Here is a 12,172-nt window from a genome sequence, read left to right on the forward strand (position 1 = left end):
ATACTTAACATCATAAGAATAACATCATTCACGTTATTTGATACTCACCCTTGTTCAAGAGTGCTTAACATCCTCAAAAACAAGAAATGACAAACGTAGGCTTAGTATCCTAAGGAAAACATTAATCAAACATATTAACATCCAATTTGTTAAACCAAAATGGACTAAAGTACAACTTTTTCGAAATTTTGATGATAACAATGTATATGAGAACAGTTGGATACCATGATCTTTGTTAAAGTAGGCAGTAAAATACACGTATTTGATCTTCTATGATCAACACTCTGGACTGGAAGTCATCTTCGGGACCGTAAAAAACAAACACATGAAATCAAGACAAAGCTCTTTGGTCAACCATCTAGATTTAGTGATCTTCTGGACTAAGGTGACACTTTGTACATCAAGTGATGCAAGAATTTTTTCTACAAATATGGAAAGCAAGCTTTGACATGCATACATGAGGAAAGAACATTCACGTGCATCAATGGTGACGTTCAATGTAAGATTCGTCAACTGTAATCGTCGTAAAGACGGCAAGTAATAGTCAAGAATTGAAGACAATGATTCTTCAACAACGGACGTATTTAGGGTTTTCTTATAAGAAGAATGACAATTGCTTAAGAAGATTACATACTTACTAGGCAACCTTGTTAAGAAACATCAAACAAATTATCAAAGAGACACAATTCAATTATACCGCGCTCAATTAGTTTACTACTCTCTGAGTTTGTGTGAATATTCAAGTATTCTTTTGTAAATATTTTACAAAAGAAACGAGATAGAAGCCGAGAGCATGCGAAAGATGCTTAGAAGATGAACAATCTCTTATGCAATGGAGAGCGAGGGCAATCAATATTGGTAGATATATTGCTTTGATGAATTAATGATAATACATGTTTGCATTTGATGTCAAACTTTATGGTCGAATGTAATTTTTTTTTCATCAAACAAATAAGAATTTTATTCAAATGATGTCACTTTTTTTCATCTATTTAATAACTCTTCTACCCATTTTATACCGTTTTTTTTTTTTTTTTTATAAAAACATATATTCTCGTCCAAGTAATACAAATGCATGTTTCTTTCTTAAAAATAGTTAAATAAAGGGTTAATACACGATTAATCCCAATAATATTAGCGATTTCCAGTTTACCACCTATAAAAAAAAAAATTAGATTCCAACCTTGCAATTTAAAAAAAAAATTGGTTTAGACCTTCATAATTTTGACGGTACAAAATTGATAATATTATAGGGTAAATTGAAATTCTCAAATTAGGGGCAAAAGTACCTTTTAATTTTGTATTTGATGTCATTGAAGTCTAAAATCAAATAATCTTCAAATTACAGGCTAAAATCTAAACAATTTTTTTATTGAAGATGAACCAAAAATTACTAATATTACAGAATAATAATGTATTAACCCTTAAATAAATACCTTGTAAGTGTTAGAAGGGCATATTTATTTCTTACAAAATTTTAAATAAATACCTTGTAATATTAAAGGATTGATGTATTTGTATCAGTCATAACGTGTTTAAGCATATGAAATCCTGGGCTAAATATATAACCCAAGCAAATTAGGAAATGGAATTGGTGTGATTGAAAAACACAACAATTTTATTTGCATGTTTGGTTTAACGTTAGGATAATGTTGTTGAAAGAAAAATGAGTGATGATTGTTTGCTGTTAATGAATTGTTGTTGAATGGGAAAAGGAATTGATCTTGAAAGATGAAGATGGCGTGAAGGTGGTGATGGTGATGAAGGATAAAGAGAAATAGGAGGAGAAAATGAAAATAAAAAAGTGGGATTTGGTTGTTTATATATTTTTTTTAGATAGACGAGATGACAAAATCGTCGTAGATTCAGATACACAAAGTGGAGATACGAAATTTGAACCCGTTGACGATGTTCGGTGGACAAAACTTTTCAAGATCAATTCTGGCGAGCAAATTAGACTATATGGACATAACTCAATTTCATTTTTTTTTTCCTTAAAAAAAAAACTCAATTTCATTTTTTTTCAGTTACCATCAAGAAATTTAAACGTGACATGCATTCATTCTTAAGCTCATACTAAACATATTATAATCAATAATCAGGAAATTAATCGTCTTAAAAAATTATGATGAAAAATAATCCTAATCCTTCGTCTTATCCTCATAATCATGCTGACAAAAAGAAAAGACAGCAAGAAAAACATCATAGAAAACTTGGAAACTAAAATCAAATTTTTATTAAGCTAATATTAACAAATGATAATCATAACAACGAAATAACAACAAACACCAAATCCCAACAATTTCTCCTTTTTTGTTTTGTTTTTGTAAGAAAAAACAAACAACCAAACCAATCACAACCCCGAAATTACAACAATACCCTTGATTCATTCAGATCTTATTCAGCTTCTCTCCTTTCACCACTGGATTTGCCTTCTTGATCTCCTCCCTTCCCATCCCCTTAAAATCAAATCCACAACCATGCTGCTCCGGATACCTGTGGGTCCCACACAACGTCAATCCACATCGACACTTAAATCCTGTCAGCCCCACGCGTCGTCTGCATGTCCCACATCTATTTGGCTGGACCTTCGGTGGTTCAGCCTCCGAAGGTCCAGCAGCAGCAGCTACCAACTCCACCGTCGGTGTAGATGAAGAAACTATCATCACCGACGGTGAAGTTGAAGATGGATGAATAATTCCCGTATCTAGAGAAGAAGAATTAGACTGTTGAGGAATCAACGTTTGGTTTAAAACCAATTTTGCAGATGAAGAACGTTGTTCCTTCATCTGCAAATCACGGTAACATTTGGAGCAAAGATCTTGCATGGCAGGACTTCCAAAGAAACCGCAGTTGTTAGCACAAAGACGTTGAGCTGCTTGGCATCTATGTTCTTCAGCCATGTTAGGGGGGGTTCAAAATCAAAGAGAATTTTATTTTATCTTTTAGGATTTTCCTTTTCCTTTAAGGAGGAAGAAAAAGGAAAATCGAAAAATATAAGAAGAAGAAGAAAGAGAGAAAATAATATGCGTTGTGGAGAAGAGAAGAAAGAGATGAATGAAGAAATGAATTGGAATGTGTTAATAATAGAGGAGAGGAGAAAGAAAAGCACCTCCTCCACAGAAAACAAAAAAGAAAACACGTTAAGGTCGGTTTCTTAATGGTTTCCTTTTCTTTCTATACCAGAATGTTCCACACACACCTACTCCATTCAACCTTAATTTAATATTATTTATAGAATAGATTTGTTTAATGGGGGGTAATAGTGTTTTATGGATGGTGTAATAGTGTTGTAATTATGCTTATTTTTGGTAAGTTGGTTATGGTGATTGGATCTTTAATTCGTTGTTATTATTTGATTTGTTTTTATGATGCGTGTCATATTCATGAATTATTATTAAGTTGGTTAAAAGAAAATCTAGAATTATCAATCAAATTATTTTTTGACAGCTGACCATTTTTTATCCGATTTGACAACAAAATTTAGTAATTACGTACATAGGAATTAACGATTAATAGTACTAAACTAATTATTACCATTCAAAAAAAAATGTATTAAACTAATTAATAGTAAGATTGCATATATCTTAGTCATTACTATTAACTTTCTCCTTAAGCAATTGTGTGATTTTAATTTGTTTTCTAGATTGTTGGTTCTCTTTAATTTGTATAAAGGATTTATATTTAATTGAATTTTTAATTTTCTTTATTAAGTAGATTAGTGGTTAAAAATGTACTTATTTTTGTAAAAAAATTAAAAAATTCTTCTTATTTGATCAAAAAATAATAATTTCGCTTCTTAGTAAGTGAAATGTTAGTGTTCAAACACTAGCTCTTACATATATCATATAATATCTTTACAAATTAAGTTAAGTTCACGGAACTATTCAATTAAATTAAATTTGCCGTTAAAAGATTTATATATTCAATTATATTTTATTTATAAAGATAATACAAGCATGTGATTTTAAAAGAGTTTTTGAACATTTAATTTTTTTTAAAGGAACATTTAGATTTATTGTTATTGCATTTTAAACAAAGTCGGATTGATATGTACATGAAAGTATATGATATATAAAATCGAGATAGTTATTTTTAAAAAAATTCAATAAGAACGAGCATCAGTGTTAATTTTGATGCTTTATTCTTCAAAAGGTAGGAAAAAGAATAAAACTCAAAACAAATTATATGAAACTGATGTAATTAACCACTTTTCTTGTTGTTAACTCCAGAAGAATAAAAGAATTGTCCAACAAACAATGAATAATTAATTGTACTCTCAGAAAAGAAAAGAAAAGAAAACAATGAATAATTTATTTGAGAGGAAAACCGAAAACCAATGATAATGTTAATCAAAGTTTTTCATAGAAAATAATAATTGGTATCCGAAGCTAATAGTGATGAGTGAAACACAACATATGGGATGTGTTATCAGATAGATCAAACCCCAATTTCATATCTCAAATTTTCACTATATTTAGGAAAATGCTAGATCTCGAAGAAAAAAAGTTCAAGAAAGCATGTCATTATTCAATAGAGGTAATTAAACAGTTCACAATGGTTTTTCCAAAGAAAATAACAGTTCACAAATGATATTTTAGATTTTAACCCAACACAATGTGACATTTTTGTATTCAAGATTTTATCCAAACAGCACAAAATGTAGGCTTAGACATATATCCGACGCAGTAATTAAAGAGAGTAAAGTGATGCCTTGCTAAAGGCTAGTTGTAAAGTGGTGCTTTGCTAAAGTGTAGTTGTTGTAACATAGTTTTCAATGTACAAACAAACAACAAGCTCATTTTTCTTGTCACTTACATTGATTCCAAAAGCAGTGAGTGTAAATGATTGATTGTATAATGAAAGTTGATGATCCAGTAAAAGTCAATAATATTGACTGTTGAATGTATAAACTTTCATCATTTCAAAACAATAATATCACATTCTACATGCTCTTCATATGTTGAAATCTAAAAAAAGTGCCTTCTAAAAAGAACTATCCTGAGTAGAGCAGTTCAACCTATTTCACGGTCCAGCTCTGGCCTTCTGGTTTGCAGTTATCAGTACCAATCAAAAGAGGAATGACTAATGACAAAGGAGCAGTAGCTGAATTTTTCTGTCCTACAATTGGGAATCGTTTGATGGAGCATGACGCTGCAATATATGATGTGAACATTTTAGGAGAAATCGTTCTCAAAAATCATATTTTGTTCTTCCACTTCCCAAAATGAGGCATAACATATCAGCAATGTCAGGAGTTGAGGAATAAAAATTCCATGATTCGAGCATTAGACGTTTTCTTGATCCTTTAAAATGAACAACCTGCAACCCAGAAATAAACCAGGAACGAATGATACATCATTGAACAAAAAATTCAGAACCAAATCCAATTTAAGTCCAAGCATTCAGCTAGTGAACATTATACCTTAACATCCAATGGCATTCCATGAAATTGACCAGCACCCTCAGGCGGAGTCCAGTTGTATAGGGCACACGGTAAGAACAATATTGAAGTACCACCAATGTCATCAGAGAAAGCTACTGTTTTGGCAAACCTGCTGGCATCAAATTGAGGTTTTGACTTCACAACCCAAGCAAGAGCTAACTGATCACCCAGCATGCGGGAAGCACTCATGTACTTTGAGACATAAACTTTCAAAACCTCTTGTAGGAAAAGCTTCGCCCTGATTCTCAAATTGAATTTAACATTTAGATACCAGAAAAATGAAGAAATAAATCAGGAATTTAGCATGAGATACCAGAAAAACGGAAGAGATAGATCAAGAAATTTATGACGTATTATCACTTTAACTTGTAAATACAATATTAAGGTATAGTACAGTCAACCTGTTTATTTTAGATTCTAAGAGAAACAAACAGGGTAAAATGCCTTCCAAAATAAAAATGGCTCATGGATAGTATATACTATAGAGTAAACCTTTGCACTAAAAACAGATCATAATTAAATATCAAAGGTGCATTGTTTTATTCTCCTCAGAAACCGGAAATGAGATCATGCCAATTGTCAGGCAATTAGTGGCAGGTCATGTATGTGATCCCGAAAAAGGTCAAGTCCAAATCAGATGCTTGAAACTTTGTTAAACAGTGAAAATTGCATAAATACTAGCTAATTACATAATTAGTCTATAATTTTTTTTTCCTCGTAGTATATCATGTTACTGCAATTAAACTAAAACTACAGATAGTGCAGTTTATTTACCTTAAAATTCCATCAGGGGTGCCCTTTACTGCAATGAATCCTGAATTCAATGGTTGAGCCTTGTTGTTCCTGAAGGTCAGAGCCATATGAAAATTAGGATGGTCACGAAAAATCTGCCCTAAATCATCAACCACTGCTATATCAGAATCAGTGAAGATGTAATGAGTGATATCCTTCGGATTCTGAGAAAGCTTCTGAAGTCTTGTTTCTAAAAAGGTCTGTAAAGAAGCAAACAAAAGGTTATTTATATAAATTTTGACATTCTTATCATCACAGATAATGATAAAACAAGACTACTAGCACTATATGATGACATAACGTCTAAGAGAATGAATGATGAAGATAGCAAGCACCAATGATCTATTTTGGTGCACGTGATTCGGGAAAAACGCAGCTATAGTATTTGTGTTGCAATTAGTAGACAGAAAAAGAATTAGAGGGAAAAAACAAGCAACTATTTTTAACCAAAAAAGATTAATATACTGTCGATGGACTGTGATCTTACAATATAAGACCTGATCCTTTGGAGCATCAACTTGTCTCTTGAATATTCACCTTGTATGGGATACAGAGAGACTCTATTTCTGTGCACTGAAAGGTCAGAAACTGGATCCGTGAGAATAATCACTTCACTCTGGGGCATTACTACCTGCATATGTTATCCATACCAAATATTAAATTATGTCTATCTGGTATAATTGCCAGAAAATGAATGACAATATCAGTTTTCCAATATTTGGACCATGAGTAATGCTAGCAACACACTTTCCAACACACTCTATTTGATTGGTTAAAATTCACATGGATCCCACCAAATCATGTGGGTATAAATTTGGCGGGACCCATATAAATTTTAACCAATCAAAAAGAGTGTGTTAAAAAGTCTGTAGTTAGCATTACTCTCTGGACCATTTACACGCAAAGTTAAGCTTGGATTTGAGTATGTGAAACACAGCAATCTAACACAGCAATCCTCGATAAAGTAACAGTAGAGACAATAATCAAAGGCAATAAGCTCTTTGCAATCTAACAAACCCACAGTTTATTCAATAGTTACCTGAATGAAGTCAATGAAGACATTCAACACAGCCATTGACCTTTCCACCTTATTATATGAAGCATTGCCGACAAATGTGTTTGATGATTTATCATCTACTCTATTGAGAGAAGAGTTATAAATGGTAAAGACAGTGACAAATGTAATACTTCCATCTACCCCGAATCTCCCATTTGAAGAATGGGTCCTATTGAGAGCTTTTGATCCTGTGATTGTAGAGATGTAAAATGCATTATAAAAATAAATCGAAACCAAAATAAGGCGGACAAGATAATTATGAGTGAAGTGCAAATAATGAAAAATTTCAAACATTTGCAATCTACAGAAATGGATGTAAATTTGTAATAATAGTTACAAGTTTTAGTCCTATGAGAATTATAAGATGCAATGACACATTCTAAGACAGCCTACCTGTAATCACATCATTCTGAGTAAAAAAAATTCAAGAATTCGACCATAATTTAAATAGCTACTTATATAGAGACAAAACGAACCTTGGCATTGCAAACGGTTTGACAAGCCTTGACCAGCAGCAGGACCAAGTACCAGATGATCAAATTTCTTGTTAAGTTGTTTACGGGTTTCCACCATTTTTGAGCTGTTCAACTCTCTGACTGATGAGAATACAAACAAGTTCACTTGTAAAGCTCAATTATACATGACACGGAATGATTTGTACTTACAGAAAAAAGTGAAAGAGATTGCCTACCAGATAACAGATGAGTAAGGAGGAAAATTAATAGAATACCAAAAGCAAAACGACGCCACCCACTGAACAATTTCATGCTTCATAAATGCTCACTTGATGTCCAATACCATGTAAAAAGAAGAGGAAGAAACTAATGTCCTGCAACCAATGGCACTACAGCTGCACAAAAATTAGAAAATGAACTTAGGATGATGCTTTAATGCTAAAATTACAAATAGATGACAGAAAGAAAAAAAAAAAGAATTAAATATGGAAAAATTTGCTGGCACAGGCCAGCATATCACCATACTTAAATGGACAGGAATAGACTAGTAGGCGATTATCCCATCCCAAGTCCAACTCAGGTGCCAAAAGACGCTGATGTTAGTATTGGAAGTTGTAGCGGAGTGCTTACGGAATATTTCATGGACCGAGTGAACCTTGTATTAAGTTCACAATATTTTTTTTTTTTAAAGAAGTCACAATATTATTAATCTTCTAGCAAATGTAAATTATATTTATATTTATTGCTAAGGGTGTATAAATAGAATATCAGCTGAGAAAATTCTTTCAAAAGAAGTCGTCGCTAATGTTGTTAGCTCTTATTATCAATTGGTAGATATGTCACAAAATGGGGGCAAAAATTCAATTTATTTGTTCCAAGCTTAGAGCGTTTAATTTGTATTTTCAAACTTAAGGGGGAGTGTATTTGTATACATATCTGCTATTCACAATTAGGATTTAATTTATATTTCTGAAATCTGTTACAGTTTTCCTAATTTCCTGAATTTAGAGATTTTAATCCATGTTATAGACATTCAACCATGATAGAATCTGAGATAGAGAGAAAAGTGCAGATGGAACATGTAATTGAATCTTAAGTCCTATATTATAATCTGAATAATAGAGAGAGATTACAATGCATTTGTACTAACAATTCTGACACCATCTCATAGTCATTAACAGACTGGGAAACTTCTAGATATCAGTAACTAGAATTATAACGGATATCAGAAAAAGATAACAGTATCTAACTGAGTTAGTATAACTATCACAATATCATTCCCCTTGGGTGATGGAACACTTTTTTCTTCAAGAAAATTATGATTTTCCCTTTCAATAGCAGAAAATGCATAGGGTGCAAATTTTGCCACATGCGAAGTAATAGGTGGGTTGCGAAGAGATATTGAGAACAGTCCCTTTTATATGATTATGTAACCAAACAAGAGGAACTAACGATAAAATGCTTCAGTATGTGATGGATGAAAGATATAAGCCCCTCAATCTTTCTGTTAAAAAAAAAAAAGGCCCTCAATCTGTACAAGGTGATGTTTAAAGTGGGCAAAACAGGTTCTTTGTCCGTGTCAAAAATCAAAGACGGGGATGTTACTCGCTTCCACTGTTTGGTCGATGATCAACCACTATTGGGGCTACAATTATTGGTCGATGATCAACTCTTGACAAATGGCTGTTTAGGCACATACATCCATTCCTCTATGATTTGCTACCAACTAATAAGGTTTTATATTGGAGTCGGAATCACAATTGCATTTGTCCACACTTTAAAATAATGGCAACTGGCAAAAATTTCCAACACGCAACATAATAAATTCCGTTCATAAAGTAGCTCTTGAACTTGCAGCCAATATTTTCCAATGGAATCATCTTAACAATCACTTTGTCAATTGCGACAACCAGTAATTTGGAAATCAAGTTTCATTAAAGTTAGATAGTTTGAACTATGATCTACTTCAGGTTCAGAAGCTATGCTTCAATTTAATCATCATCCTCTAAATCAATCAACTAGTTTATTGCGGCTCTACGCCTTGGTCATGAGGTGAATGTACCAATATCTCGTACCCATCACTGGATGATTCTTAACAAGAAATTCATTTCTGTAAGCCTCCCTAAGCACAGCAGTCTGAGTCCTTATTTTATTAGAAAGGTAAAATATACCGGGATGATGAACCAAGGCCTTCTTAAATCTCGAGCCCAACCCCAAACACTCTCCATAACAAATCAAATTCTCACTTTCTGTCTTCTTTGACACCAAAAGAGATAGCAACTCATGCAAAATTGCAACTGTCCACTTCTCTGCCTGGTCACTATTCGAGTCAAGATGAAATGCATTTTCATACGGAGAAATGTAAGGCAATGTTTGCCAACCCTCAACCCAAGTCTTCACCCTCTTCTCTAAAGCAAAACTTTTAGGCAAAAACATGGGAAATTGAATATCATGTCTTCTTTTATCTGCATCATAGTTAAAGCCCATTACCCTCTTCTCTAACTCAGACACAGAAAGTTCTTTTCTCCACGAAACAAGTTCTAAAGCAAGCACTTCTTTTCCAGACAACGGATCTTCTACAACACAAACATCGAAATAATCCGGGTAATAAGCCAAAAGGGTAGTAACATAATCATGAGGAAGACCCATATCCCATTTCAGCTTCTCGATTACATAAATCGGCAATCTCGCCATGCCAGCAAGCATTAAGAGCCTTGCAAGCCTCTGAGCTGCATCTTCCTGGTTAGTTCTCGAATTATGAACTTCCATTTCTTCTTTATGTAGCGCTAAAGCTTGAGCAGTGAGCTTAATGCGTGGAGGAAGACCAGGACTCGGTTGGAATTGCATAAAAACATGATGATATTTCTCAACTAGTTTGATAGTTATCATAGGAAGATTAAGCGAAGCTTTCAACATAGAAGCATTGTAAAGGGATAAGGATTTCGATGGAGACGAAACGATATGATTCTTAAGAGAAATGACGTGTTTGAGATTTTTCTCTTTGAGGACTGCAGTATCAAGATAGTCATCTCGAACCCATTTAACCCTCGCATTGACGAAAGTCCTAATGTGGTCGAACCGGTGAAAGAGTTTGGTGGATTGAGCCATTAACAAGAATCAGCTCACTCACACTACCCTGTAATGTGGAAACAGTCTGTCATAGGGTAGAAATTTGTTTTCTAAACTAAAACTATATAACTTGTGTATCTATATCAGTTATATACTTTAATCAATGCTAAAATATTCATAAAAGAAATCAAAGTAAAACCCTAAAAAAAAAATACAGCAGAAATTAACATAACAAGTTGATTCATGAGGAGAGTGAGTTTTTTCATAGTTGATAAATTAATTGAAGATGAATAGAAAATGGAAAATTGCAGAGTGCGACGCGATGGAATTGTAGACTCACTCTGTTTCTGATGGGCGGTCGATGAGCAAGTTCGTCTGCGTTTTCCGGGCAGTTGAGATCAGTGCGACTCTAACGAGTAAAGCGGCTGCAATCTCTTGTTTTCAATTTTCATGGATGGATCTACAGAGATTTTTTATGTTCTTTTATTACAAAAAATACGCTTTGTATTATTATAACATTTTAATATATTTTATTATGCAAAATGAAAATAATTGAATGATTTTTTCTACATGTTTTTAAATATTGTTAGTCTCCAATTTGTTATTGAAGGGTATAATCTCCTAAATCACCAAGTTCTCGGCTCCGTCATGGGACGAATTTTGGTTTTGGTTTTGTGGTGAGGACAAAGTTGTGGTTCCATCTAACTATTGAGTGTGGACATTGTCAACGATCCGTTGGCTACCACTTATAATCGAGTGTTGACCCTTAGATTTTGTGAAATGAAGACGGTGAAATACGTGGAACATTTTTCATAGGCGGCGCCACTAATCTAGTGGACTAGAGATTTGTGATCTAGATGTTAGTAGTGATTCGTTGAGGTTGATAGATTTTGAGTAACAACTCCTTCATCTAACCAAATGGGGTGATGTACCTGCAAACATTTTTACCCTCATTCATAAAGTATGTGAGGTTTTTGGGTAGAAAGTGTGTATATGAGTGGAGGTTATGTGTTGGCTTTGATAGTAGTGAACTAAGGTTTATGATCTTTTCCCAACCCTAGTTCGAACAACTATATTTGGATAGAATCTAGATTGATGGTGCATATTGCCTTAGGCGATGGTGATTTAGTGTATTTAAAGCAAGTCCAAATGATAGTTCGTGTGTGACTAGTGACTTGGGGATCCAGTCCATTGACAAAATGGACCGAGGTTCAGTCTAAAATAGCCAACATTTTCTCAACCTCAACCTTAGTAAGGGTAAACTTCAGGTTATACTTAACAGCATTGATCGTTAATATCCGAAGTAGAGAATACATTTTTTTTAAGGAATTCGAAGTAGAGATGGTTACCATC

General features: G+C 33.4%; 3 protein-coding genes across 4 annotated transcripts; all 3 read right to left on the reverse strand.

Moving 5' to 3' along the window:
• Positions 1-2,205: 2,205 nt before the first annotated feature.
• On the reverse strand, positions 2,206-3,200 carry LOC11445167 (zinc finger A20 and AN1 domain-containing stress-associated protein 3). Its single transcript, XM_003606084.4, has one exon. The coding sequence runs from the start codon at positions 2,901-2,903 to the stop codon at positions 2,391-2,393; it is 513 nt and encodes a 170-aa protein (XP_003606132.1). The 5' UTR covers positions 2,904-3,200; the 3' UTR covers positions 2,206-2,390.
• A 1,514-nt stretch (positions 3,201-4,714) lies between these two features.
• On the reverse strand, positions 4,715-11,285 carry LOC11443451 (uncharacterized). 2 transcript variants are annotated; one of them, XM_024782653.2, is made up of 8 exons: positions 11,160-11,285; positions 7,987-8,145; positions 7,772-7,891; positions 7,278-7,483; positions 6,726-6,869; positions 6,221-6,438; positions 5,426-5,684; positions 4,729-5,322 (listed from the first exon to the last, which is right to left on the reverse strand). In XM_024782653.2, the coding sequence occupies exons 2-8, from the start codon at positions 8,060-8,062 to the stop codon at positions 5,194-5,196; spliced, it is 1,152 nt and encodes a 383-aa protein (XP_024638421.1). In that variant the 5' UTR covers positions 8,063-8,145; positions 11,160-11,285; the 3' UTR covers positions 4,729-5,193. The 2 variants fall into 2 exon arrangements, with proteins under 2 accessions (XP_003606130.1, XP_024638421.1); XM_003606082.3 differs by lacking the exon at positions 11,160-11,285 and having other exon boundaries at positions 4,715-5,322; positions 7,772-7,887; positions 7,987-8,139.
• LOC11446970 (protein WHAT'S THIS FACTOR 9, mitochondrial) lies at positions 8,833-11,294 on the reverse strand. The gene is made up of 2 exons (XM_003606100.3): positions 11,160-11,294; positions 8,833-10,886 (listed from the first exon to the last, which is right to left on the reverse strand). The coding sequence occupies exon 2, from the start codon at positions 10,856-10,858 to the stop codon at positions 9,785-9,787; it is 1,074 nt and encodes a 357-aa protein (XP_003606148.2). The 5' UTR covers positions 10,859-10,886; positions 11,160-11,294; the 3' UTR covers positions 8,833-9,784.
• Positions 11,295-12,172: the final 878 nt, after the last annotated feature.

Source organism: Medicago truncatula, chromosome 4 (assembly GCF_003473485.1).
Source record: "Medicago truncatula cultivar Jemalong A17 chromosome 4, MtrunA17r5.0-ANR, whole genome shotgun sequence".
Lineage (NCBI taxonomy): Eukaryota > Viridiplantae > Streptophyta > Magnoliopsida > Fabales > Fabaceae > Medicago > Medicago truncatula.

Excerpts from the sequence above, each read along its gene's own strand:
- LOC11443451 (XM_024782653.2), bottom strand. The coding sequence starts at position 8,062 with ATGAAATTGTTCAGTGGGTGGCGTCGTTTTGCTTTTGGTATTCTATTA. Across the intron at positions 7,892-7,986 it reads CCTTACTCATCTGTTATCTG|TCAGAGAGTTGAACAGCTCA; the intron begins GTAGGCAATCTC and ends TATTCTCATCAG. Across the intron at positions 5,323-5,425 it reads GAATGCCATTGGATGTTAAG|GTTGTTCATTTTAAAGGATC; the intron begins GTATAATGTTCA and ends TCTGGGTTGCAG.
- LOC11446970 (XM_003606100.3), bottom strand. The coding sequence starts at position 10,858 with ATGGCTCAATCCACCAAACTCTTTCACCGGTTCGACCACATTAGGACT.
- LOC11445167 (XM_003606084.4), bottom strand. The coding sequence starts at position 2,903 with ATGGCTGAAGAACATAGATGCCAAGCAGCTCAACGTCTTTGTGCTAAC.